Genomic DNA, 25,650 nt, shown 5'->3' on the forward strand with positions numbered 1-25,650 from the left:
TATCCTCCCTTCGATATATAGCCAGCGGATGCGATGCTATCCGCTCTTTTCGTTGCTCTATATCCTGCTCTGTTTTTCTTTTCCTGCCCTGCCATGCGTGCAGGAAGGCGGAACCCCTGCCCGGCGTCTGCGTCTTATATTCCAGCTCAAGGAGCTGGGTGAATATATAATAAACCTCTGCTCTCTCTTTGCCTCTGCTTATCTCCTGATATCCCTTCCAGGCCTGTCTCCAGTTTGATCCTTTCGTTCCTGGGACGGGATTGAGCCTCCTACTGCTAACTAGTTATATTATTAGCGCTATCGTTAACTATACACGCCAAATTGACCTAGGATTAGCTAGTCTATTCATCGGCTGGAGGAAGATGACGGTATTACCCGCCCTTCGTTCGCGCGGTTTCGTCGCTTCACGGCCTCCACGAGTTGATCTAGACGAAACTCCGCCTCTTCTACCTAGGAAAAGCCAGGAGCATAGCGCCCTCACGCTCTCCAACAAGGAGGTACCGCATTGGCTGGGAGAAAGCAATTATATCTTGACTGGCTACCGAGTTCCATGCAATTCGACCGCCCGTTGCTTCTACAGCTGGTTCTACCTCCACAATGAGACCGTTAACATCTACACCCATCTTATCCCCGCCATTGGATTTGCCGCTGCAGAGGTTTTTGTTTTCCGGCACTTCGAGACCCTCTACCCTGAAGCTCCGGTGGCAGATAAAGCAGTCTTTTCACTCTTCCTGCTGACTGCCATCATGTGTATGAGCTGCTCGACATTGTTCCACACATTCATGAGCCACTCCGAGAAGGTGGCCAAGGCATGCCTGCGTGCCGACTATATGGGAATTGCAGGGCTGATCTTCGGTGACATCATCTCCGGTACTTATGTGGTGTTTTATAGCGACACAGTGTTGTGGGCTATTTACTGGACAAGTGTAAGCTCTTCCTTACCCTTACGACGAGGACACCTAGCTTATATCAGGCTCTTTAGGCATTTGTGTTCAGTTCCTTAACATGCATGATATTATTCCACCCGAAATTCGAAGGTGAGGAGTACCGAACCTTTCGTGCGTGGACATTTATCTGCACCGGATTGTCTTCACTCGCACCCCTGATGCATGCCATCATACTTTATGGCCTTGAGGAAATGATGGAACACGGCGGGCTCCCGTACTACCTCCTCGAAGGTCTGTTGCACATAATTGGGGTCGCCTTCTTTGTGGTGAGCAATCTTCCACTTCTCGTCCTCCTTAATATTACTTGCGTGATTTTGCATTCTTTTCTAACCTCAGTTCACGCTATGGGGACATCTCCGTCGCTTTCCCTTCTTGCCTGACCCATGTAGGGTGGGGGGAGGGGAAAGCGGGCGGACAAGTCCCTGGCCCAGGATACGGTTACATGTCTTGGGCTTGTGATGTTTTCGAGATATTCAGACCCGCATCCCGGAGTCTCTGAGACCAGGGAAATTCGATATTTGGTTCAATTCGCATCAGATATTCCACGTCTTGGTCGTGCTGGCCACTATATCGCAGGTTATCGGCATCTGGAGCGCCTATGACTATAAATACCACACTGAGATAAGTCTGCTACATAGACCTCAATCACTGGCTGGGTAAAAATTATCCACACTGAGTGAAGGTAGAGGAAGAAATAAAATACCCGCCATGGTTGGATGCAGATGGTCCTGAAGAGCTGGTTGGAGTGAGTATATTTTAACAACTCTGATATCATTAGCAGCCTGCTGTGGTTAAGATTTTCGCTAAGCTATCTCGAACAGGAAGGACGATGCAGGCCCTAGATAGAACATAAAAAAAAGTGCGAAAAGCCTAAAGAGCCCCGAATATATATTTCCAACAAGCAAAAAATTTGCCTGGAAATGGACAAAAAAAAAAAGGCACCATATAAGAGCCTATGATGGTCCCAGAGAGGGTCGAACTCTCGACCTTCGCATTAACTTCATATTAGTACGACGCTCTAACCAACTGAGCTATGGGACCTTGACATGCCGTGGCAAACGCGGCAGTTGCATTTCTTCGCCGCTGAATGGATCGGCTATCAGAGTGAGCCTCCTTATATTATGGATGATAATTGATAGCCGGCGAGGTGGCAGACGAGGCATCAATATAATTTGAAAGAATAGATATTATTATCGATCTAATTACCTAGAGTTTATCTCTATGCTATTTCTGACACTGTCGTAGTCGTAGGAGGACAATTAATGGTTATCTTCAAGTTGGATACCGTCCATTCTAGCATTCAGAAGCTGCTGCCTGGTCATTTCTTCAATATCCCGCTCTAACTGTTCAGGTTCAATGTCGGGATACGGACATTCATTCGTGTCTGACGAGCCGTCAGGTTCAATATCATCATTGTCAACCATCATTATCCCGGTGGGTGCCTCGTCATCCGTATCGTCAGCGTGGTCACCATCTGCCCCATCGACAGCAGTGCCTGCAGTAGCTGCGATACCAGTAGTGGCAGTGGCAGTGGCAGCCCCAGAGAGAGTACCAGATGTAACCTCCACGCTAGGTCTAGTCCTTGGTTGACGCTCCTGTACCTTAGTGGTAGCCTTCTTGGTACTAGTACCTGATGTCTGGGCAGCTCTAGCGGTAGCAATCCTCTCCTCCTCAAGGTTCTTCATCTCCTCCTCGTTAATTTCAAGCTTATGCTCCTGTCTCTGTATCTCACGTTCATCTAGATGATCAAACCCGATCCGCTGCAGTATCTTGCCAATTGAAAACTGATACTGTAAATGACCACTGACGATACCTGTGACGTCGTAGTTCTCCACGCCTTGGATATCAGATATAGCTTCAAGACCGGCAATGTCAAGCTGCATGCTGTTTGCGCGGTAGAGGAACTGGAGAATTCCATCGTTTTCCGAATAGACGTTGACAAGCCTGCCGCTGACAACGGATCGCATCAGTCGCCAGTGGGAAGTGGTAGACGGGGTAGGAGAGCCGATCAAAATGGCAGACTCTACTAGACCGAATGCCCGTCGCTTTGCAAGGGCGATGAGGCAGGAGAAAATGACGCGGGCTCCGAGTGAGTATCCTATTAGAGTGACCGATCTCTCGCCCTGAGCTTTGTTGATAAGGGCGTCTGCGAGGATCTGACCTGCCTTGTCCGCACGTACTTTGGCGACATTGAAAGGGTTGTCGAGGATGTATGAAATTTTCGAGAGGGTGACGGGGAGCATTACTGCTCCTACGACGGGAGCAAGAGCTGTTTTGCTAAGTACGGTTCTTCCAGCAACTGTCCAAGCAGTATTCCTAACGAAGGTCGTCAGGGAGCTGCCTAATCGTAGGAGAGCCTGCAGCTCCCATCGAAGAGCAAAAACGTCTGAATCGGGGCCAAGAACTCGCCAGGGTTCCACCACGTCCTTCCCTTCGGTAAGCCAGCCGCTGATTCCAACAGTTACCCTGAGTCTGTTGTCAGAAGACGGGGGTCTTGTTTCTGTTGGCTCCGAGGCAGGTTTTGGAGTAGAACCAAGAGGTAGAAAGGCAAAGTCTTCTACCTCTCTTGCGTAGCGATCCATCATCCTCCCAGACATTTTGGCACCATAAGCACCAAACAGTCCACCGATAATGATAGAACTACCGGCAACAGCACCAAGATATCCAGCAGCAACAGTTGCCCCAAGTCCTAAGCCGCCCAGGATAGTTCCGACGCCAGCGGCGACTAATGGTGCAGCAAGGCCTCCAGTCACCCCAATAAGCGCCGCGCCAGCCACAGATGCAAGCCCAACTTTCCATCTCCGGCTGATCTTGCTCTGATCTGCTCTGCGCTTCAGCTCTTCTTCGGCATGGTTCATCTCCTTCACACTGTCCAGAAGCACATGGGCGACTTTCATCTCATGCTCTGACACATCTGCAACTTGTAGGCCGAGTTGCAAGGCCACTCTGACAAGAAGAACGCGTGAATGTGCGTTATAGTGTTCCAGACTGAGTAATATCAGGAGGAGGGAATTGACAATCAGATCCTTCGTTTCACTGGGTAGTTCTTGTAGCGCACAGTCCTGTTGTCCAGGACCACCTTCATCCAGATCAATCAAAGACCGCTGGGCTTGCCTAGGTTTCAGAGGTGCTCTCCCATTCGGGTCCTGAAGAGCCTGCCTAACTCTGGCTAAGACTGCATCTCTCCACGAGCCGAAGTGTCGAGACGCCTCCGCTTCCGCTTTTATCGCCGCAACCGTGGTAGCTGACCTCACAGGTCTTTTGGGATGCTGTGGCTGACCCGTCTCGTCGCCAAGGAGGTCGACGTCTTCCTTTCCACTGTCCAATGCACTCCCACGAGACAGGCTCCCCTTCATTTCTGGCTCCGCACGGGGGCAGAGCAAGTCTTCCATGCAATCCGCAGTGTTGAGAATGAGGTCGATAAGGTCACAGCACTGCGAATCGCTCAGGGCCTCACGAATATCCTGGGAGCGCGCCTGGGAGCTATCTCCTGGCTGCTGATGTGCATGCTGGCCGCCAGCTCCTGTATCGTAGCTAGCCATCATAGAAAGACGTTATACTTATAGGTACCAACAAGCTTTGGGTTTTGGCAATGAATGCTTTTTCGGCGATGATCACTCGTAAAAAGAAGAGGGAAAACCCGGTTTTTTTCCTTCCAAGCGCCCTCCTCCCCCAGAGCCTCACCGAGTCACGCTCGTTTTCCAGGGATCTTCAAGACTTCCAGGGCGTCCAGGGCGCTGCCGGCTTCCTGCAGCTTGTCTCAGAGAAAGTGACACCGTTCGCAGCGTCGCCATCTTGATAGCACGTGACGTCACGTGTAGGTCACAGCAGCCGCGAGATGAGAACGAGGTCGACAGCGACGGCGAGGACGGAGAGAAGAACCTAGCCAGAGCCGGTCTGGACGACGAAGTAGCGGCCCATGGTCTTGCTGGCGGCCTTGAGGGCGTCTCCATCCCACGTCTCGCCGTCTGGTTTTTCTAGTTTCTCGGCAGGTTTACGACGAATGCGCCTGGTCCGGCCGACGAATTCCTCCCGCTCCAACGCGGACTTTAACAGAGCCAGATCGATTGTATTCTCCTGCTGAGCGTCGGCGGTTTCGTCACGTATGCTGCGCAGCGGAGTCACGCCCGTGGTGTCGACCTGCTGTATCTCTTTCACGAAATGTATCTGTGACGCCAACGTCTTGAGCATCTCGGCCTCTTCGGCCTGCGAGGCGGGCTGTGGGAGAGCTGCGAGTCGAAGCAGGTGTCTGAGCTGCTTCGGCGAGATCCCGGCATCGTCTTCTTGTTGAGAAGCAGGCAGAAGCGACTTGACGGACCACGTTGGCTTTGAGAGGAGCGCGCTCACGTCCGTAGGCGCTGCGGTTGAGTAGTAGGCTGGGCCAGCTGCAGGGCTCTTGACCAGCCAATTGGCCCGTATCAGGGCTCTTCGGAGCATTGGACATGCCGCCATCGTAATTGCATATATTAATCACCGTCAGTGCAGCGAGTCCGTGGATAAGAGAGCCGTGTTGTGTTGTGTTTTGCGAGTTGATGGCTGAGAAAAAAGATCCAGAGAGTCCGGCGAGGCTTGGCCAAAAACGTCACCCCAAACTTCGCCCGGCGGCTTTGCTGGTCCTTTTTTAACTAGCAACCACCAGGCACAGACGGACTCAGCTCTTCACCAGAACAACATCGCGTTTGCCACGAGAGGACATACCGAAGGCTTGTACAGCTCAGAAAGAGACCAGAGAAAGCTGCAGAAATGTCGGAACAGGATCCCCGGGTGCTTCTGCAGAAGGTATGTGGCCAGAATACCCCGCGAAAGAGACGGCGTCTACGCCTGCTAACACTCACTGTTTAGGCAGACAAAGCCCTCCAGAGCGCTTCCGGAGGCTTCAGTTTCTTTGGAAACAAGACAGAGAAGTTCGAGAATGCCGCAGATCTATACACACAGGCCGCAAACTGCTTTAGAGTACAAAAAATGAGTCCGTCTCCCCCACGTTGTACTTTTGTATACAAACAGCCCGTCCAGTACACAGCCAGCAGAGAGAAGCCCGCTAACGGTTGAACTTTGATAGACAAGGAGGCGGGAGCTGCATTTGAGAAGGCTGCTGCTATATTTACGTTGAACCTGAACGAGCCAGGAGACGCCGCAAACACACTCACAGAGGCCTTCAAGGTATACCGGAAGAGTGACCCAGAGGACGCTGCCAGAGTGCTTCAAACGGCTATACAACACTACATTAGTACCGGAAACTTCAGACGAGCTGCGTCTCACCAGCAGAACCTCGCCGAGGTGTACGAGGTTGAAATCGGAGACGAGACCAGAGCTCTTGCAGCTTATGAGAAGGCAGCCGAGTGGTTCGAGGGCGATAATGCCGAAGCGTATGTGCTCGCTTCCTCGTATCTATATGTACCGGGGTTCAACTAACTCTCTAACATCCTACAATCAGTCTCGCCAACAAGCATTTCCTTAAGGTTGCAGACCTCGCTGCTTTAAAGGGCGATTACGCCAAAGCAGTTGCCAATTTCGAGAAAGTGGCCAAGTCATCAATCAACAATAACTTGATGAAGTGGTCCGTAAAGGAATACTTCATGAAAGCTACCATGTGCCACCTCGCCTCAAAGGTATCGTATTATGTATCCTCCTACCCTGCCAACAGCTGCAGTTCAATATAGCTGACGAATGGACCACCCCCCTGACAGGACCTTGTTGCTACTAACCGTGCTCTCCAAAGTTACTGTGAACTCGACAACTCGTTCCAAGGCACACGAGAGTTTGCACTCCTCACTGACCTAACTCAGGCCGTTGAGCAGGGAGACACGGATGCCTTTGGAGATAGACTCTACGAATACGATCAGTTGAGCAAGCTAGACAAGTGGAAGACGGCGATATTCCTCCGAATAAAAAATAATATCGAGGAAACAGGGGAAGACTTCTCTTAGGATATACATGTTGATATTACCATTTCCTTGTTCTTTTTTTTTTTTAATGAAGTCATCAATATATGCCCTCCATGTCCACAAATTTCGCTTCCTAAATGGCTAATTTATGCTGTCTTATCTTAATATACTGCCCTGGACATATGGTGCTTGTCTTCTTAAGCTTTAATCATGCTCTGATATCATGGTACAAGGGGTGGTAGACATGCATGTCTCTGGTGGCTATCCCAGCCCTAGAGGTTCTTTTCCTAGTCACCTCGATCTTACTTGCGTCAACCGATTTTTCGATTAATTCCCAATTGCTTCCGTAAAAAAAAAAAAAAAAAACAAAAAAAAAACAAAGCATCATCCAAATATTAAAATTTAAACTAGAGAGTCCTAGACATTACCGTGATACCATGCATAATGCTCGATTACCATCCCAGAACTATTTTTACCTGCTTTCCTTCCCTCATTTCCATCTCTTCACTCCAGCCTAATAGCAAAATCTTCTCCTACAGTAATAGTGACACACCTATCTCCAGCATTGCCTGCACTTTCACCCTGGCCACGGTTCTCCTTCAGCAAATCGGATTTCAGGTAATGCTGTACCATCTGGGATTGAACGGCTTTGAATACCCCTTGCTCGATGGAGCGAGCACCAAGTTTGATAACGTAGACCGTCGTGGCCAGGTTGTCACAAGCTTCAACTTGGGCGTCCAGGATGAATGTGACATTGTCTGATTCGCCCAGTTTGGCATGATGTAGGGAGTCATGGAACTCAGCCAGGCTATCAGTGGCCTTTAGGAGATATGAGTGTGCGAGAACGGCTGCTTCCGTCTTGGAGAATGGGGTGAACGGAATGTAGCATGATACATGCCCTGCGAGAGAAGTCTAAATTATTTCGCTAGTAAGCATTTTGATCAGACATCCAGATACGGGGGGGGGGGGGGGGGGGGGGGGGAGGTAATATTGGGCTGATCGGTCCTTACTCCTATCTCCTTTTCTAGGTCATTCGCAACGAAAAGTTCTAGTTCGCGGTGTAGGCGAGACTCCCAGTTTGCTGTGTCTGCAAGCTCTACCTCGAGCTCTCTCGAGTTGAGGTCATAATATTCCATTACCTTGTCCTCTCCACTAGAAGCAGCAATGATACACAAGGTATTTGATCGGTCAATTATAACCTTCTCTCCCTCACTTAAGTAGTACCCTATAGACATGATTAGCCATGGGTCAGTTATACATCAACAGGAGCACCGTATCAAAACCACTCACATGCATCTTCTCCTTCTAAAAAGGAGAGTAGCCGCTGATACTCGTTTTTATCGCCCTTGTCAACAAAGATAACTTCCAGCTCACCGGGTGCGTTTGTAGGGCTTGTGTCGTTCGACAGTTCTTCATCTTCACCTTCACCTGGATCCGGATCTACCCTCTGTAGGCTGGAGATTGGTATGAACGTACCCAGTTCTTTGGCAAGGCTGGACTTGCCATGGCCGGCTGGCCCAACAAACGCCATAACCAAGGGAGAGTTTGTTCGTGTCATGAACTTCATGATTATAAACATCCTCACCCATTTAATCGCGGTTCTCTGTCCAATCAACAAATGTTCTGCGCGCGTTATTCTCTTGACAAACGGCAGTAGGTACATCTCAATGCTTGCCGGGAGAGGCGGTAAAGTCCTAGTAGCCTGGAAAAGAGAGTGTCTGACTGAAACGTTGACGCTTTCTTCAAGGGTATCTTTCAACGCTTTCAATCCAGAATCCATGAGCTCATCACCATCGTCTGGTTCAGGGCTCTGGTATGTGAAGACTCCGTGTTCCCAAAGAGACTTGGGAATCGAATTTGGATCAGCGCCCGCGGCCAAAAGCAACTTGACAATCGAGACTGAAGTTGAGTTTCTGTTCAATATGGCTGATGCGAGCAAGGGGATCTCAGAATTGTGCACCCTCCCGTTGGGATCTGCTCCATTCTCAATGACCAGGTCAACAAGGTCCGTCCGGCTACATGCTATGACCGACAGCAATATGTCCAGTTTCTCTTCGGGCGAGATGGTATCACCGCCCCCCGACTGGGAGTAATTTGTGAGAAGCTCTTTGATAAGGTCATAGTCGTGTCCGGACTCAATCGCCCGACACACAATCTGCGAAGGCCGGGTAGCCTCAGCAGTCTGATTAGAGGTATCAACCGAGTCAAGCTCCTAAATATGCCGAAAAAGAATGGTTCCCGCCATGGTGTGAGAATGCTTTCATTTCAATCATCTGTTTACATGGAAAGGGGGGTAAACATCACTTGATGCGCTGTCAACAATACCTTTGAATCGCTGGTCTCGCTTCCAGCAGACAGCAGATCTATAAGATTCTTCGTCTCAGGCCTGTCCTCTCGCCACGCTGATGCTAAAAGACAGTGAGAAAAACTGCATAAACAAGCCGCCGGATGGGAGAGCTATAGGGGGGTTCCTTGTCTTTTTCTTTTCTCACCATATCGAGGGGGCTTTGGCGGCTTAGCAACCCGATCGGTATATTCATGGACGAACTTGCATTGGTCGGCGCTGTGTTTGCAGCCTCCATTTACCCAGTAAAAGCACGTAAAGGCCTTTTTAGTAGAGTTTGTTCTTAGCATAATGGTGGAATAATACACGATATCTCTCTAAATCAACCGGCTATTGCTGAAGACGAGGAGAAAGTATACTGTGCGATCAAGGGAGCAGGACAGGTAAAAATCGAGCAAACGGGCAAAAGCAAGACTGAAAGAAAATACTAAGCCGGGAAGAGCTGTCTTTCACTGACCATTTTATTCACTGTTCCGTTGCAGTGAATCAATATACGCGCTATGAGTGAATGTAACAAATATCAAAGGGAGTCAGGGAGGGAAAAAAAATTTCAAGAGGAGGCTAGAATTTGGTTCCGCGAGCTAACTAGTCAAGTTAGTTTGTAGGTTAAATACAGTGTTGCTGCGCCGGAGAACAGGGACGCTCCGGGCCTTTGGAGGAAATCAACGAATGGCATCGGCTGTGCATGACTCGAAGGCGACCTCATGTACGGGATAGGGCAAAAAAAAAAAATACTTATCATTGCAGGGCCGTCTTTCGTTACTCCTGACATGCTGTCGCCTGCCTGCCGCCATCCAGCAGCTAACTAGCTAGCTAATTAGTCTCGTTGCTGTCGACTAAGTTAGTTAACTGGTTAATTAACGACTTGGCGCAGTGAATTTTGAAATATTGAGAGTCGAATATCATGAGTGGAGGAGAGATTCTTCATTGGCTCCCCTTTGGCTGACAGAAGAGTAACTATTTTGACAGTGGTCAAGTCAATATCATGCCGTTGCTGAGTTGCGAGACAGAACTTCAAGCAGTCAGGCCGCCGTGAGGGCAGAAGCGAGCGAACGAGCTGTAGGGAGCCGCCCGTCCAGCGGGCAAGAGTCTCTCACAGCATATAGCAAGGTGCTTGCTCAAAGATGAAAAGGGACAGTGCAGATATTGTTGAGGCGTTGTGTCCAATGGTTCTCCTTGCAACAAACGAAGGATTTGTGGCGGCCGACAGCGGATCAGACAAAAAGAGAGGCTGCTAGACAGCGAGGAAGGCTTTCAACTCCGGCTGATCAGCGGAGCGGTGCAGGGTTTGTCTGAAATCCTTTTGGCGGCAGAGCCGACTGACAGCTCATCCTGCTAGGATGAAATGCGACTAGTTACATTCCTGCCCTCACGCTGCGATATTGATACATGGTTTGTTTGAGATGTTGTCCGTTTGCCAAAGAGGAAGGCGATTGTTCCAGGGATTGATTCTGGTACGTAACCATGACCAAAATGTATTCTAGGCTCTCGCGTCAAATATCCTCCGCTGGTGTTAGCCATCCCCCGTCCTCTTGCATATCCGGATGCTGAATATAGAACCAGCCCAGCCAGGCGTATATGTCCGTTGTTTATGACCCCATGTGTGCGTATGAATATGAAGCCTCCAGAACCAGAATCATACATTTATGCATCACAGGCTGCATAAACCTCTGAACAGGGCCATCCTACCCGAAGTTCTAAAAATAAAATCCACCGCTGCCCGAGTTTTCCTGTGGGTGTGGATGCGTACAGGGGACTTCGGTGCAAACATACATCAGAACAGTTAGTTACACGGGGTCTCCGTATAAACTGTGCAGGATGCAAGTTCTTTCTCGGAGTCAATCTCGAAAAGCCAAAAAGTGGTTCGATTTCGCTCCCAAACCCACCCTCCCTACAGAGTACCCAACATCGTTATTTTTCCTAAAAGCGGCCAGCCACCTTGGGAAGCTCAAACGTCAGAAAACCAAAACATGGGCCTATTTTTTCAGAATAGTTAGCCGTTTCCCACTTGAACTCGGTCGAGAGAGGCTTGGGAGGTCAATGCTTTCAACCCCTTGAGTCCGACGCTGGCCTCTGGTGTTACAGGTTCGGAAAAGATGGATGACTCCGAAATGTTTGTAACATGGCCATATTCCCCGGATTCCTGCCCAGCAGGCGACAAGACAAGGCCGCATGGGATACACGGAACTCACGTCACGTATGCATATATACCAAGAGATTTGCGGGTGATCTCGATAATATGCGTACTTAAACGGTCATCTTCTGGCATACCCTGAAGGTTAGTTGTCAATGGAGGCAGAATCGGCCGATAATCACAAACTAGCGATCGATATACTTAAAGGATGTAGATGGCTGCTCCATAAAACAGGGTCGGGCCTTGACTTGCAGCTAATAGCGGGAGAGCCAACGGCCGGGCCAGCGCAACGGCGGAGTTGCAAATTTTGTAAGATATTGAGTGGTTTGCGCGTATATGTGTTGGGAATTGAAATCTCACAACTATTCAACATTCAACCAAGGTATTCTCGGTGGATGAGCTTACGTGTCTTTATTCGAGCATCTTCCTCATGTTTCTCACTCTGTTGCTTCTCCTTTCCTTCTCTTTTTCTTCCGATTAGAAGGTAGTTGGCAGTTGTATTCCTTGACACGAACCCCAAGTTTGTTGGTCTGACCACGAACTAAACTATGTGCCATCAGGGGTCTGAATCGCTGGTATATTGGCCGGTAGGGGGGCCCTTGCTTTCGATTCCCTATCAAGGATTCAAACCGGTAAATTGCTGTGTTAATCCGCATACCCGGTCCTATAGCAATGGATACCTGGTCGATATTAACACTATTTTCGGTCGGGATTCCGTGGTGGTGTCTCAAGCCGTGACCGAGATTGTCAGGAGAGAGGTTATTATATGCGTGATGATATCGACTGGGATTTCGTAGATCATCTATCCCAGTCCACGGACCTTACGTCAGATGTAAACAAGCTTTGCCTTTGAAACCTGCGATGCCTCAAAAGTTGAAAATTTGGCGAGCAGTCGCAGAAGTCACTGATGTGACATGCTCGACCGAAGTGTTGGTAACTTGTGGTCAAAATTCCTGGCTATCTCAAACCAGGCTCTTTTTTTTTTTTTTTTTTTTTTTTTTTTTTTTTTTTTTTTTTTTTTTTTTTTTTTTTTTTTTTTACTCTTGTTTGTTTCAATCAAATGGGGTAGAACAACCCGCTCGTCGTAAATGATATCACACGGGAAGCCTTTGCTTAATCCGTCAGTGCAAAATATCTCCTGCGAATCATTGCCACGCGGTTGCCGCTCGCAAACTGAGGCTCTGGGATGTGCATGCTCCGTAGTACTTGCTCGTCTCTATATTCTCTAACAGCGCTAAGGGGTTCCTCCCACGCTGCCATGCATGTATACGGAGTACGTATCGTCTGTAACAACTCTGGAAGGCCCAAGATATATTGCGGCAAACATCTAGACTGGTTTTGCTGACGAATTACTAATGACATGAGCTGACGCGGTCAAGAAGAAGAGCTTGGTCAGGAATGCGACGTCGAACAATCTGATGGAGCCGGACACGTTCTTGCGGACACGGTCGAAGGGATCTAATCGGTTCGCGAAACTCCACAGATCTCACGACCGTTACAGCGCACTCCAACGAGGTCTTCCGGGTCCGTCCTCTCGTTGGCTTCTCCAGGCCGTTTCCGTGCGGTGGTCGATTTCTCCAGCATCTCCAGTGTCTCCAGCATCTCCACTTCCGAGGACCAGCTGTGCGCCTCTAAATATAGCCAATATTGGCAGAGACCAGCAAGGTACTGAGTATCCAGGCGACTACGGAGTATTGTGTCTTTTGTAACACTAGTTGTAAACCAGTAGTGGTACACTAGTAGTAGTAGTAGTAGTAGTAGTAGTAGTAGTGCTGAGGCGGACGGCGGACGTTGGAATAACCGTCGTTGAATAACACTTTTAGCCAACTCGATCTGATAAGTTAAGCTTAATCCGACGACCGCCCACAGAGCAACATCGCCAACAACATCGCCATCGCCGTCGCCATCATCTCATAGCACTGCAGGGTCGAGATGGATGCCCATTTCGCGGACGACCAGATGCCTGTCGAGCTAGTTGCAACGCTAGTCGCGCGGCTAAACGTTGAGGCTGGGAGCGAGCGGACGAGGCGCTTGTTGCCGTGGCAACAATCCTGACAGCTGTGTTTTTGCTCGGCCCGCGCTCTTGAAGACAACAGCCATGTTGTTTCAACAAACAACGGCACCAGCATCTCTACAGTCAGACATTCCTTAGTATATGCTTGCAACTTTACAGCAGTGGCCATGGGGAAGATCGAGCCGCCGTTTCTCTACGACCCGCCATCTCTCTATCCCAAGTCCGCACAGGTTGCCGACTTCAACCCCAAGGCTGTTACGCTGAACAGCTGGGCGCCTCGGCCGCAGAAGCCAAAGAAAGATGGGCCCTTGGTCAACTTCAACCAGCATCCAGACTCGGTAACTAACATTGCTCTGCCGTTTATATGTTTCAGCCTGGAAGAAATCTAACATCTGAGCCTGCTAGTACGCGGTCCTTCCAACCGGAAGAAAACCCATCACAAATATGAGCCCGAATGTTAAGAAATACGTCAAGTATGCTCGAATTTTCCAGCTCATTTTGCGAGCTTTGACTCTCATTGGGGTTATGGGAATGCTCTTCTGCGTTATCTGTATCAACAACACGACAACTCAGGTAGCATGGATTCTCCGGATAGGGGTAGGTTGATACTACTTTCTTATATACATATATTCAACGTTTTATCGTCCACCGCCTAACAATCAAATAACTAGCCCGCGGTTTCAATGGTGCACACGATCTACGCAGTTTTCCATCTTTGTCGATCTGCGACCTCCCGTACGCCTGGTTCCACGGCAAGTTACATGCTCTTTGCAGCAGTTCTGGACGCTGGTCTGATTCCTTTCTACGTATTCACTGCCTTAATCTCGCGAACGGAACATGAATCGAAGAGTTATGGTTGGAAGACACTGTTTAGTGACGACAATGCCAATGCGAAGATCATCTATGCTACGTTTCTCATTGCCACGACAGTTGGTGGATTCCATCTGGCGTCGTTGATTGTGGATATCTATCTGGCGGTGGTGTTCCGCAAGATAACCAAGTTGCCACCAGACATGAACCCGTTGGAAGATAACTTAACTGCCCGTCCGCATAAGCGCACCAGATCTGAGATAGCCGAGAAGCATCTTAGCCAAAGCACAATTGGCTCGTCTGAGACGGATCCATACAACACCATCCTGCCAGCTACTCGCACGGTGCCATTTGCGCACACAAGGACCGATTCCGGAGTGACTCTCACAGGCACCACCCAGCCCCAGAAGCAGGGAGATGACCGGTCGTCATACTACTCTGCTAAGTCGCACCGTCACTCGCGTTCTGATCTTCCAAGCCAACAGGTTCGCCAGTATGAGGAATCTAGTCGTCCCAAAACACCCATTTCCCGCACCACCGTTAGGGGAAGAGGAAACGGATCATCCAGGCCTCAGTCCGCTGTTTTCCATACTCCGCCTTCCACCGCACAATCCCGGCCATCGTCTGTAGATATCCAGAACCGTGGTCCAAGTGTATCTTCTAACTGGGAGGCGTATCCTTCAAATCCTCCATCGCCTGAGCTGAATGCTCAAGGGGCTTCGCCATTCAGAGATTCTGTCGGTAACCCAGCGCTGGACAATGAAGATGCAATCTGGGACGATAATTTCGAGGGAGATGATGATCTGATTCAACGAAGCGGTACCGTTCTGCGACACCGAGGAGTATACGCTGCCGTAGATGACGACGACGACGACGACGAAGACGAGGCAATCCTTAATCCCAACGAATCAGACAATATGTTCGGATATCAACAAAGCCAGGGCGAGCGTTATTATTCCAAAGGCAAAACTGAGCAGTTCAATCACAATTCTGGTCTGGAGGTGAATCCACTGTCCATGAATCCGCCAACCCCCCGCCCATTGGATCCAGAGGAAGAGAGCAAGGAAGCTTCTCGAAGCGATGTCCGTCGTGAGGTGCTTTCCAACCTTCCAAACCCATCTGCCACCCCTTCCAAAGCTACGCCTGGTAGTAAGTCACGCTCGTACGGGGAACTTGCAAAGAACACTCCGTCCCCTGGTAGCAACAAGAAACTGTCATCCCGTTGGAGACGTAAGAGCGGCCGAGTGTCAGCTTACGAGTCTCTCCGAGGGGAGACTGATGACGCTGATGACAACTTTGAGTCGCACGTCGGCAAAGGTGAGACTGACCGCAAAGGACGAGTTGTTAGCAACACTGGCATCGATCTTGGCCCAGATCTAGGTTCCGGCTCACCAGGGTACGGAAATTATCTAGCCGGCTTGGGAGTTGGCCGCCGTCGCGAGGTCAGTGGGAAAGTTGCAGAAGAAGGGAGGGGCGGTGACCTCATCCCAGATGAGAGTGAATCATCCCCGTCCAAGAACAAAGGAGGCCATCAACCTTCAAAATCGAAGGAAATTAAAGCTGCGGGCTGGGCACGGTGGAAGGGTTTGTGAGGGACCGCGGTCCCATAGGTAGGGATGAGAAGGTGAGAAGGGAAGGGGAAAGAGATGCAAGTCCCCGAGGTTTGCCGTGAATATCTGCAACTTTTTGATACTTGCTTTGACACATGTTTCTTTTTATATCTCCTACCATGTTTTTTTTTTATGTTGATGTTCGATCATGACAGGGTTAAGTATGATTTTCGGCCGGACGAAGTAGTGAAGTGTGGGGAAGCGAAGGAGGAAGAAGGGGTTACAGATTTTACAGATGCTTGATGCTTGAACAGTTAACGTGTTCGATGACGCTGGGATGCCGGGTACATGTTTGGATGGATCGTTTATGAGGAGTTCGAGGGTGTCGACCATAGTTACTTCATACTTATTCTCTACTTATTAACTAAACACCATATAACTAGTTGTTTCTATCATAAATTGATCGTTGAGCCAGAATGATCTTGTCCCAGAAGTATTAACTGTGTGTGGGTCAGGCCTCTCAGGCCACCATCAACAGATCCCAGCGCTGCCATGCCATATGTATTGGTCTGCAACCAACCTCCTGCCATCGCATGCTGCTTTCAGTTCGTATTTTTCCCTTACATGCTTGCTCTGTCTTGCTCTTCCTCGACGGATTTGAAAAGATAAGCACCGTTTCCTTGTGGATGGGTGTAAACCGGGGACATCACGCATATAATCCTAGCCCGGCACATCAACGAGTTGCTTTCTCGTAACGTAACGGCATTGTTGTCTCTCGACGCCTTATATGTATGCATTTCCACGCCTATCCTTGTTCCTGGGATGGTTATATACAGAGTAAGCACTGCAGACACGCACACACGCACACACATCCATCCATGTACACGCTGATGTACGCTGATGTACACTCGGCATCTCTTGCATGGCCTCCTGCAGTCAGCATGAGCCGAGAAGCTGTCCGTGATCCTTGATATTCGGGTCCTGGAGGAGGCCTCCGTCAATTAAACGGAGTTAGGAGGTGCATGGCCCGGCAGTTCATTATTTGTGTCTGTCTGGTCTCCTCAGCCGCGAGAGAGTTTCGGTGGCAAGGTCAGCAGAGGATTAACAGCGGAGAATATCGAGCTGTAACCCAGCAAGGCAGGACGAGGAGCTGCCCTCTGGTTTGCTGCCTGGCCTTACTCTGGTCTGGTGCGGCTGCTAATAAATGCGACTCCGCCTTGAGACAGAGACAGCTGGATGGCCCCGATCCCCAGCGGGAGGAGGAGCCTGGAGACAGGCCGATGGAGACGTGGGATCTTGATATACGAGGCAGCTTTGCTCTCGACTTTGCTATTGGGTACCGCGATCCCGTAGCCAGAAATAGATACAATCGTTCGGCTTTCCCTTGAGGCTGGGAGGAACACGTCGTACCCAACGGAGGTCCTCCGTTTCGCGATGACCGTGTGGGAGTAGTCGGCGTGCTTTCTTTTGCTTTTTGCTGTCCCTTCGTGTTTTTTGATAGATGCAGCTTCGTCATGGGACGGGAAAGCTGCGTGTTTGACGGGGCGTTATGGACAACAAGGCTGACGGGTGATATGCGCCTCCATCAAGTACACGGAGGTCCCGGGTACTTTGCCTCTGCTGCCGAGCATCGAAGCCGGAAGATAGCAGAGCTTGTATATGTACACCGCACTTTTCGACAGGAAGGTTGCAGGATAGTGCAGAGCTTGTTCGTACGAAAAAGAAAGGTAAAAAAAAAAAGGAGAAGGCCATGTGCCTTTGGGAGCTGAAAAGGGGCGTGTCCATGGTTTGCTTTGTATGCGCCGTTGAAAGACAAGATTTGGTCTCTCGAATGGTAAGACATGGTAATTTGATTCTATGTACTGAACATTTGGAACATTCTGTTTTTGAGTATTTTTGTGAATTTTTTCTCGTTTTGGTTCTAAAAATAAAAAGAAAAAGACAGGTAAGGAGATGGAGAGCGTATGTAAATCGCTCAGAGATATATAGACGAGAAGACAGGAGGTCGGCTATGTGCAGATCTAATAGACGTAACATGAACAGAAAGGATATATATATAGGCAGAGGAAAATGGAAAGAGGTTGTACCAGCAGATGACGAACAGCTTATGTGCAGGCAAGATATGTCAGAGAAAAGAAACCATCGAGGGAGGGGTGAGAGTGTAGTCATTAGTGTATCCAGGCCGGACAGGTGGCGGGTATGAGAGAGAGAAGGGTTGATAAAAAAAATTACAGAGAAGTAAAAATGAAGGTGTTTGTTCTCAGAGGGTAGTCTGAGGTGCCTGCACCTCCGCGTGTGTCACGTTTAGGAAACGATGTACTGCTTTTCCTTCTTGATCTGCTCAATGACCTCAATTGGTACATTGATGGCGGCAGCAGCGATGTCTGAAGGGGTAAGGGCGAGCCATTGGCTGAGGGAGACGTCAGCGACACGGTCGGCCTTATAGAGCTCAAGGTAGATAAGCTCCTCGGTCTCGGAGGTGTTCTCGATATAATGGCCAGAGTTGTCTGGGAAAACACCGGCATCACCAGCGGTGAAGTCGAAGGTTCGGGCAAGACCACCACCGATATAGACAGTAGCACGGGCATTTCCGCTGTGGAAGTAGAGCCACTCCTCAGCCTGTACGATAAACGGTTAGATGAGATGAAAATTGAGGATAAAAGCATGTAAAGGAAAGCTTACAGTTGGGTGCCAGTGAAGCTCGCGCATGCCACCAGGCTTTAGGCGGACGACAGCACAAGCAATGGTCTTGGAGACAGGGAAGTTCTTAGAGTCAACCACTTGGATAGTACCACCACCACCGGGAACCTGGATCTCTGGAGCATTGGAGATGTGGAAGGTGTAGGAGCTGTTGCCAGTGAGAGCGCCATTGCCACCTTCGACAGTTTTGGTGCTAATGGTGGAGTTGATGAGGGCGAGGTCGGGGTTGTAGGTCTTGTCAAAGGTACTGGGTGGGACACCGAAGTTCTTGGCCAGAACGTCCTTTGGTGTGTGCGAAATCCAGTCGGCAACCATGAAGGTGGTTCTAAGAAGCAGTTAGTCGCGTGCGATTAACATTAAGGGATAGTTCAAAAGCATACCCGACACGGTCGAAGTCACCGTCATCGAAAATCAGTAAAATCTCGTTCTCGTCCTCGAGACCCTGGAGAGAGTGAGCAGCTCCCTTGGGGAAGTAGTACATGTCACCAACTCCAAGCTTGTCAAGCTGGAACTGGCCATCCTCAGTGACGGCAGATATTAGGAATGAACCAGCGTAGATGTAGGCCCATTCAGCCTAGAAGATAAAAGTCTCAGTATACAATTGTCGTCTGATCCATTTTGCAGAAAAAAAGGACGAAAGGTGGAGATGTGTTAAACATACAACTCTGTGCCAGTGCATCTGTCGGATACCACCCTTGATCAAATGGACCTGGGCACCCGCGATGTCATGACTGGTTGGTAGATCCTGAATGACCTGCTCACGGATCCAACCGCCATACAACATTCGTGTCTTGGATAGGGAGAAACTCCATTTCATGTTGGGAACAAGACCATTATCAGTAGCTGGCTGACCGCCGATATTGCTTGGATTCTGGAGGTCAAGCTGATTGTTGGTACCACCTGACATTCGAAATGAGTAAAATGACCTTCTGTAACATTGGTAAGGGAGGTGAAGGGTGAAATATCATACCAGAAAAGACAGCTCCCTTTCCGCTCTCCTGGATAGGTTGGCCAGGAACTCCGCCCTTGGGAATGGGGATGGTAGCATCTGCTATGGCAGCAAGCGCGGCCACCAACACTGCGCTGTACTTCATTTTTTGTGCGTTATGTATTTGCGGTGCGGAAGACTCTCCCAACTTTTTGAATTGCGTCAACGCAAAGGATATGAAATCCCCCGTTTGAACCCCCGACGGTCGATGGGTGGTTGGAAGGAGGTTGGATAACTTGTTATCCTCAAAAGGAGTGGATATGAATTCTGATCTACAGAACTGTTGTTGACGGGCTGGAGGAGTGGTTATTTATGTAAAATCTGTTGACAGTGGAAGGAAGATAAATATATATATTTAGCCTCCGTATTGAACGTGGCTAAGGCTAAGGCCACTGGTATCCGCCAGGCAGGGCCTATCATGCGCCTAGCTACGCTCCCCCCTCTCCACCCTGGTTCCTCTACCAATACCGTTCTTGGTCTCTGGTGGTCAGATTGAAACAGTATGTCGGCCCGCGGAAACGCTACTCACACCTTTTGGCCCAGAGCGGCCGAGAGAAGGCCAAAAGATCGAAGGGAAAAGCAAAGATAGCCAGGGAAAAAGGAAGAACCCGAGTGCTAAGGAAGACCAAGGACATTCAAGAGCAACTTCGTTGCGAGGAAGAATCGTATGAGACACCTAGTGTTTGTCTCATTAAATCAGCCAGAAAGAAAAAATTGGAGCATGGAGCTCTATTTCGGACCCTGTTGAAGTTTGTTGCTTTTTTTTTTCTTTTGCAATGCAATCCTTTTGGGTGCCTTTTTTGTTTTATTTTTTTTGAAGATGTTCCTTCTATACACCTTTGCTTTTTTTAATCACTTTGCTTCTTTTTGCCTTTTTTTGCATCCCATGGGGATAAAGTAGGGGTACCCGTACGGGGGTGGCAGACTCGGCTTACATAGAAGTATGTGGCGGGGTCGTTAGGCTCAAGCTTTAAAAAGTCTGCTGTTTCAACTTTATCCCATTCAATTTCGGTTCCACATTTTGCTGGAGAGGTTCCTCCACATGGTTGGCGAGCGGGCTATAGATAGCACGCTAAGCCAGGGACTTAGCCTCCACCACAGTCGTCTCGGACAACAATCTCAGTTTGATTTGCAACGAGGTTACGACTCCACGTGATGGGATGCCACGACCTTGGAGGTTGCTCAAGGGCCTTCTCTGGCTTCTGGAAGGATGGTGATGCCTGATTTTTACCTACGTGTGATGTGCTCCAACCGACTTGGATATTGATGGAAATCGAGTCAATCAGAATAAGCCAGTTTCGGCCAAGGGCATATCTTCAGGCGTCAGAGGTAGAAAGCAGATGCGTAAGGATAACTATGATCGTCTCCCGCGTCTACACTTACCACAAAGACCCAAACTCCGCTTCTCCGTCTGTAAGAGGACGGCTCCGTATATGTTTGACTGAGGAAAATAATGAATCATGATCAGCTCCCCAAAGGTAGTGTTACGCCTATTTTCCGTTTAGGGAACGAGCGTTTGCGCTCGCGAGAACATGACTGACAAAGCAAACACGACACAACCCGAGAACAGCGTCGAAAGAAGAACTCGGAATTGCTGCAGTTCGGGAGTTCATCCCTGGTCTTCCCGTCTGCTGGTCAACGTCAACCAGAATTGGTCAAGGGGAACGAAGAAAAGTGCCGTGGGAATCCGTTCGGTCGGCTGGTTCGGATCATCCACCAAGACTGCCTGAGTCAGTACTCCATATGTAAGTACTGTATATAAGAAGAGCGGACTCCTTGGTTCTTGGAAGCTCACCAGGTTGCTCTGTGTATTTTCTCTTGTTCTTTTATCTTACACTTCTCCTTGCTGCTTCTGTGCATGAAGGCCAGTCAGATTATACTTGAACCCCAGCCTGGGGGTGCTGGGCGCCACTTGGCGACGTAAGCCAATGCTTCAGAAGCTTCGGTGGCCATCCACGGAATTCTGGGGCTGGTGGAAGTATAATAATACGAACGACGAACCAGCGCTGTTCTCGAGAGCAACGGACCCATGGACAAGAAAGGGGTAAATTCGGCTATCCTCTGGCAAGGATGGTCCCCCGGGGTCCGCCTCGGCGTGCATGGGTCTCAGGATCCCAGTCCGTCCACGGCTTTTGTTCGTCTGCGCTGCTTGTTAGAACATCCTGAGGCAGCAGTCTCCGCGACAGTGAGACTCACGCAAAGTCAACCTTCCATCCACATCCACCTTTGTTATGCCTCTGCATCGTCAGCTCCGTCACCCCGTCTGCTGCTGGTTCTTTGCTGTCTTTTGCTGCTGTTTTTCTTCCTGGACGTTGAAGAAACGAAGAAAAAATAAGAAAGACGCTAACCCCAAAATAGAGGTCACGTGGTATCCCGAGGCTCAACCGAAAATAAAATAAAACACAAAAGATATAAAAAAAAAAAGCCAACAGCAAAAAGCAAAATAACAGAAAAAGCAAGGACAATACGAAGTTACAAAAGGCGGATTCTTCAGCTTAACTAACGAACACCAAAACAGGGCGTGCAGCATCATATACTCATTTTGGGGTTGAACAATCTTGACTTGCCTGGCAGAGAGATCGCGGGATGGAAGGGGACAGCGACGGACCGTGCAGTGAACATCGTGTAGCTGGTCAGCGGGAATCTCACCGTCAGCAGGGCCAAGTTCTTGCTACTGCATCCTAGAAATGATCCTCGCCGCCCGATGATCAAACAGAGAAGATGCTCGTTATCTGACCTGACCCTGGGCGAACTGGAAATTAGCCTGCCCTTCCTTGCTCGGATCTGCCTGTTCAGTTGGCGGACAGAGAGGTCGTATCGGGAAGGGAAAATTATCCACCAGTAAGGGGATCTCCTGTTTCCACCATCTCTCCTTCATGGCCCCTGGAACGAGTCTGCCCTTCCCTTATCCCTCCCTCCCACGACTCCCTGATCCTTGACCCAACCTCGTTCTCCTGGCCGAGAGATTGACCTATGAAAGTCAATCGATACGAACGGCTGCAACATTCCTCACTCGGGAAACTGTTATCCACCATTTCTCCTTCATAGGATGGGATATGGCTCCAACCACCCTTCCCCTGTCCAGGAATCGACAAACTACGGAGTTCCGCCTGGCTCAACACCATGTCAACGATGGGAGCTTCTGCACCGACCTCTTTTTTATTTACGATGCCCTATTTTTTGTTTTTGGTATCACGATGTGATGGACTTTTTTTTTTTTTATATTAAAAAAAGACCACCATCAGTAAGACGAGGGGTGATGATAGACGTGCGCAAAGTTTCCCCATGGAGTCGGAGATACAGTGTCCAACAAGCTGTGGAAAACCGTTAACGATGACCAGGGAACGCGCAGTGCATTTGCATCTGGCCTACACGATTTGCCTACATGTATATCTACTACATATTTTTTTAACTATGCGGATGACTACATGATCCGCTTGATCTGTGGAACCATCAAGAGACTCTGGATACTGGCGGTCTCTATTCGGTTTGTAAATCAGGATGGCCTCGGGTTGGACCGAATATCTCACCCCCAGCCCTCGTCCTCGTCCTTCTGCATAAGCGCTTCATCAACAAATCTCCTCTTTCGTCTCTGGGCTTGTTTCGTTGGCCTTGGTTGACCCTTCTCGATTTCTTGATACGTAACAGCCATGCGGTCATGCATTACCATCCAAGCAAGCCAAGAATCTCACCGTACATGCACCCATTCACCTCCTTGAGAACGTCTGCAGAGTCCAAAATGAACCACGAACATGCTCGCAACGCACTATATCCCTTCACCTTCAAGCCAAGCTCCATACCTGCTCCCCCACGATGCCAGTGCAGGCGAATGTATCATCATATGGCGCCACCTTTTTCTCCCTCCCTTTTTTTCTTTTTTGCCTGCTGCTAAACATAGCCGGAGACATTATTTTCATGTCCGATATGTGGCAAGATCTGCTTGCTAAAATCCTACTCTACCAGGCTGTGGGAACGCCTTGCAGGCTGGTCGTACAACGTGTGCATACAACGGAGGGTTTACGTTTCAATAATACTAATCCCTCGGGCATGGCGGCCGCCGCCCACGCGAGCCAGCCCTCCTTTACAGACGTAGCAAGCTTGGTAAAGCGAAGCGAAACGAGCACCAAGCTGAATATGGCCTCAAATGCATACTTGCATATACTCAAGCATTGGCATTTGCCCTGATTACTCGATTCAAGTCCTATTTATTTCTTTTCTTACTCCTGTGCTGTTCAGCCATGGCGCCGTGAATATACATACGTTCGCCTAAGCCGCCAATAATGCCTTCTCTGAGCGGGTTTGAACTCTTCTGTGATGGTTCATCCTTTTGGGCACTCCGTCCCTTCCCGTCATGTATTCCCGTACACTGATGGACCGTGGTCGAGGCCTTCTTGTTCTCTTTTGCCTGGCGGAGCAGGTAGCCACAGGCCATTTTCTCCTCCATCATGCATATGCCATCACATTCGTCTTGCTGGGCGTCGCTCAGGGCTGGCATGCACTAAGAGAAGACACAAAAAGCCAAAATAGAGCAAACGGGCTGGCCGATAATATGTCAACGTCCATCTCCTTGAGCAACGTTGAAAGCGAAACCTCCGGTGTTGTATAAACGCCGTCCGGCGAGTTTGCCAACCGTCCCTCTGAGAGTTTACTCATGGTCAATGACTTCCCTGTGGTCGCCGAGCCGAGCTGGTTCAGGCACCAGAATTTCGGCCCGACGGCGCAACTCGGAAGATTTTTGACACTGCAGAGAACGGCAGCTTTGTACGACTGCGCCCTTTAGCAAGAAAGAGGCCCTGCCGAAGAGCATGCTGAATATTCAGGCATTGGGACCAGACTGGTGCAGAATGTCAAAGTGCATGTTTAGTTGCCGCTGCCATGCAGACGGGGAATGCTCTCGGCCTCCTTGCCTTCATTTTACGACGGCTAAGGAAATTGTTAACAAACTAATTGGCGGGAAAAAGGTTTAGCCGTCAATTCCTCCAGTTTTTGGCTCTTTAGGCCGCTTTTTCGCTTCAATAGTCGCTTTCTTGCATTTACCCCTGTCAACGCTAAACGAGGCAAGCCGACTTAGTCACTGATATCAGCCGTCTCGAGTGGAGCCAAGGGGCGGAGGTCCTACAAGTCTTCCTTTCCTTCAGGAGATACTGATTGCAAAAATCGTCAAGGTGCTCCATACTTACTCCATCGCTAACATTATAATGGCACTAAAAACTACCCATATTAATATTATAATATAGGAGCTTGATGCGGCAAGCACAAATATTAACTCGTGCTAATAATAAGTAAGCATATGCATGCAACCCGTTGATGATATCCGGAATTATATCATCTCGTATACGATATCGCCATTACCTGGTTGATAGCCCGATTTCCGCTTTGTGGACGCACGAAGTAACCCTCCATTATCGCTTCATGGTCGGTTTCAATAGACGGCTTCAAGGCCCTGTCTGCTTCGGAGGTGAATGTGCAGAGTACATGGGCCACCTTAAGAGACGATACTCGACACAAACCCCTCCACAAAACCTGAATCTGTCTCGGGGAAGGAGCTTCATGGGACAGGGATCAGGCACTCTTCCGACAAATACTGGAGCAGACTTTGGATATATCACGCACATCCCTGTCTGGAAGCTTGGGAGCTCCCTTTGGTGCCATGCTCCCTTGAGTCCGGAAAATTATTCCACTTGATTCCACTTGATCGGTCACTTGCCGTTGTTAGCTAGCAGCGAGAGCTGGTCAGCTCCCTCAATATGGATAGGCAAGCGGCTGGGACCTGAACATCTCCCAAGGCCTAGCTTCTTCAACTCCATGGGATTGTGATTAGAGCTGACAACAATGTATGCACATTTCAAAGCTCAACAGGAATAAACTCCCACCATCTCTGGATACCCTTTACAATGATAAACCCCCTAATTGCTTCTCAGAACTTTGTAAGTTCTACAAGCGGGATGCTGTGTCTAAGGGAGCTTCCTTCCTAGTGGCTCAGGTCACCTACCAATGGGACTGTCAGACCATACTCCATGGTCAGGCGTCGAGTCTTCGACTATACGAAGTTCTTCTCCGACTCTACGTACCGACATATCATTTTTATTTGTCTTAGTAGCAGGCTGGGGAGCACTTTGTCTAAATGCATACATCGATATAGGGGCCCCCACTTGGGGGACCCGGCCCGGCATATAGTCGTGCTTAGAATCACCGATGTTGCATGTTCACATCGGCCTGAACTCGGAGAACGAGGTTGCTACCTGGTACTATATGTGGTGCCTGGTTACGGAGTATAA

The 25,650-nt window shown here is 49.3% G+C and overlaps 9 protein-coding genes across 9 annotated transcripts; 4 read left to right on the forward strand and 5 right to left on the reverse strand.

Moving 5' to 3' along the window:
- Nucleotides 1-362: 362 nt before the first annotated feature.
- On the forward strand, nucleotides 363-1,004 carry ARB_04852 (hemolysin-III family protein; the record flags this gene model as incomplete). Its single annotated transcript, XM_003016517.1, has 1 exon — nucleotides 363-1,004. The coding sequence occupies one exon, from the start codon at nucleotides 363-365 to the stop codon at nucleotides 1,002-1,004; it is 642 nt and encodes a 213-aa protein (XP_003016563.1).
- Nucleotides 1,005-2,206: 1,202 nt separating this feature from the next.
- ARB_04853 (DUF726 domain protein) lies at nucleotides 2,207-4,489 on the reverse strand (the record flags this gene model as incomplete). The annotated part of the gene is made up of 1 exon (XM_003016518.1): nucleotides 2,207-4,489. One exon carries the CDS (start codon nucleotides 4,487-4,489, stop codon nucleotides 2,207-2,209), a length of 2,283 nt encoding a protein of 760 aa, XP_003016564.1.
- A 340-nt stretch (nucleotides 4,490-4,829) lies between these two features.
- Nucleotides 4,830-5,399, reverse strand: ARB_04854 (uncharacterized protein; the record flags this gene model as incomplete). Its single annotated transcript, XM_003016519.1, has 1 exon — nucleotides 4,830-5,399. One exon carries the CDS (start codon nucleotides 5,397-5,399, stop codon nucleotides 4,830-4,832), a length of 570 nt encoding a protein of 189 aa, XP_003016565.1.
- Nucleotides 5,400-5,690: 291 nt separating this feature from the next.
- Nucleotides 5,691-6,874, forward strand: ARB_04855 (uncharacterized protein; the record flags this gene model as incomplete). Its single annotated transcript, XM_003016520.1, has 5 exons — nucleotides 5,691-5,726; nucleotides 5,790-5,913; nucleotides 6,007-6,313; nucleotides 6,382-6,556; nucleotides 6,635-6,874. The coding sequence occupies 5 exons, from the start codon at nucleotides 5,691-5,693 to the stop codon at nucleotides 6,872-6,874; spliced, it is 882 nt and encodes a 293-aa protein (XP_003016566.1).
- A 462-nt stretch (nucleotides 6,875-7,336) lies between these two features.
- ARB_04856 (uncharacterized protein) lies at nucleotides 7,337-9,414 on the reverse strand (the record flags this gene model as incomplete). Its single annotated transcript, XM_003016521.1, has 5 exons — nucleotides 7,337-7,744; nucleotides 7,843-8,057; nucleotides 8,123-9,044; nucleotides 9,158-9,195; nucleotides 9,381-9,414. 5 exons carry the CDS (start codon nucleotides 9,412-9,414, stop codon nucleotides 7,337-7,339), a joined length of 1,617 nt encoding a protein of 538 aa, XP_003016567.1.
- A 4,077-nt stretch (nucleotides 9,415-13,491) lies between these two features.
- ARB_04857 (uncharacterized protein) lies at nucleotides 13,492-13,713 on the forward strand (the record flags this gene model as incomplete). Its single annotated transcript, XM_003016522.1, has 1 exon — nucleotides 13,492-13,713. One exon carries the CDS (start codon nucleotides 13,492-13,494, stop codon nucleotides 13,711-13,713), a length of 222 nt encoding a protein of 73 aa, XP_003016568.1.
- A 372-nt stretch (nucleotides 13,714-14,085) lies between these two features.
- On the forward strand, nucleotides 14,086-15,726 carry ARB_04858 (uncharacterized protein; the record flags this gene model as incomplete). The annotated part of the gene is made up of 1 exon (XM_003016523.1): nucleotides 14,086-15,726. One exon carries the CDS (start codon nucleotides 14,086-14,088, stop codon nucleotides 15,724-15,726), a length of 1,641 nt encoding a protein of 546 aa, XP_003016569.1.
- Nucleotides 15,727-17,988: 2,262 nt separating this feature from the next.
- ARB_04859 (oxalate decarboxylase, putative) lies at nucleotides 17,989-19,478 on the reverse strand (the record flags this gene model as incomplete). The annotated part of the gene is made up of 5 exons (XM_003016524.1): nucleotides 17,989-18,303; nucleotides 18,367-18,709; nucleotides 18,765-18,958; nucleotides 19,046-19,284; nucleotides 19,355-19,478. 5 exons carry the CDS (start codon nucleotides 19,476-19,478, stop codon nucleotides 17,989-17,991), a joined length of 1,215 nt encoding a protein of 404 aa, XP_003016570.1.
- A 4,095-nt stretch (nucleotides 19,479-23,573) lies between these two features.
- On the reverse strand, nucleotides 23,574-23,867 carry ARB_04860 (uncharacterized protein; the record flags this gene model as incomplete). The annotated part of the gene is made up of 1 exon (XM_003016525.1): nucleotides 23,574-23,867. The coding sequence occupies one exon, from the start codon at nucleotides 23,865-23,867 to the stop codon at nucleotides 23,574-23,576; it is 294 nt and encodes a 97-aa protein (XP_003016571.1).
- Between the last annotated feature and the right edge of the window lie 1,783 nt (nucleotides 23,868-25,650).

Source organism: Trichophyton benhamiae (genome assembly GCF_000151125.1).
Source record: "Trichophyton benhamiae CBS 112371 chromosome Unknown contig01989.5, whole genome shotgun sequence".
Taxonomy (NCBI): domain Eukaryota; kingdom Fungi; phylum Ascomycota; class Eurotiomycetes; order Onygenales; family Arthrodermataceae; genus Trichophyton; species Trichophyton benhamiae.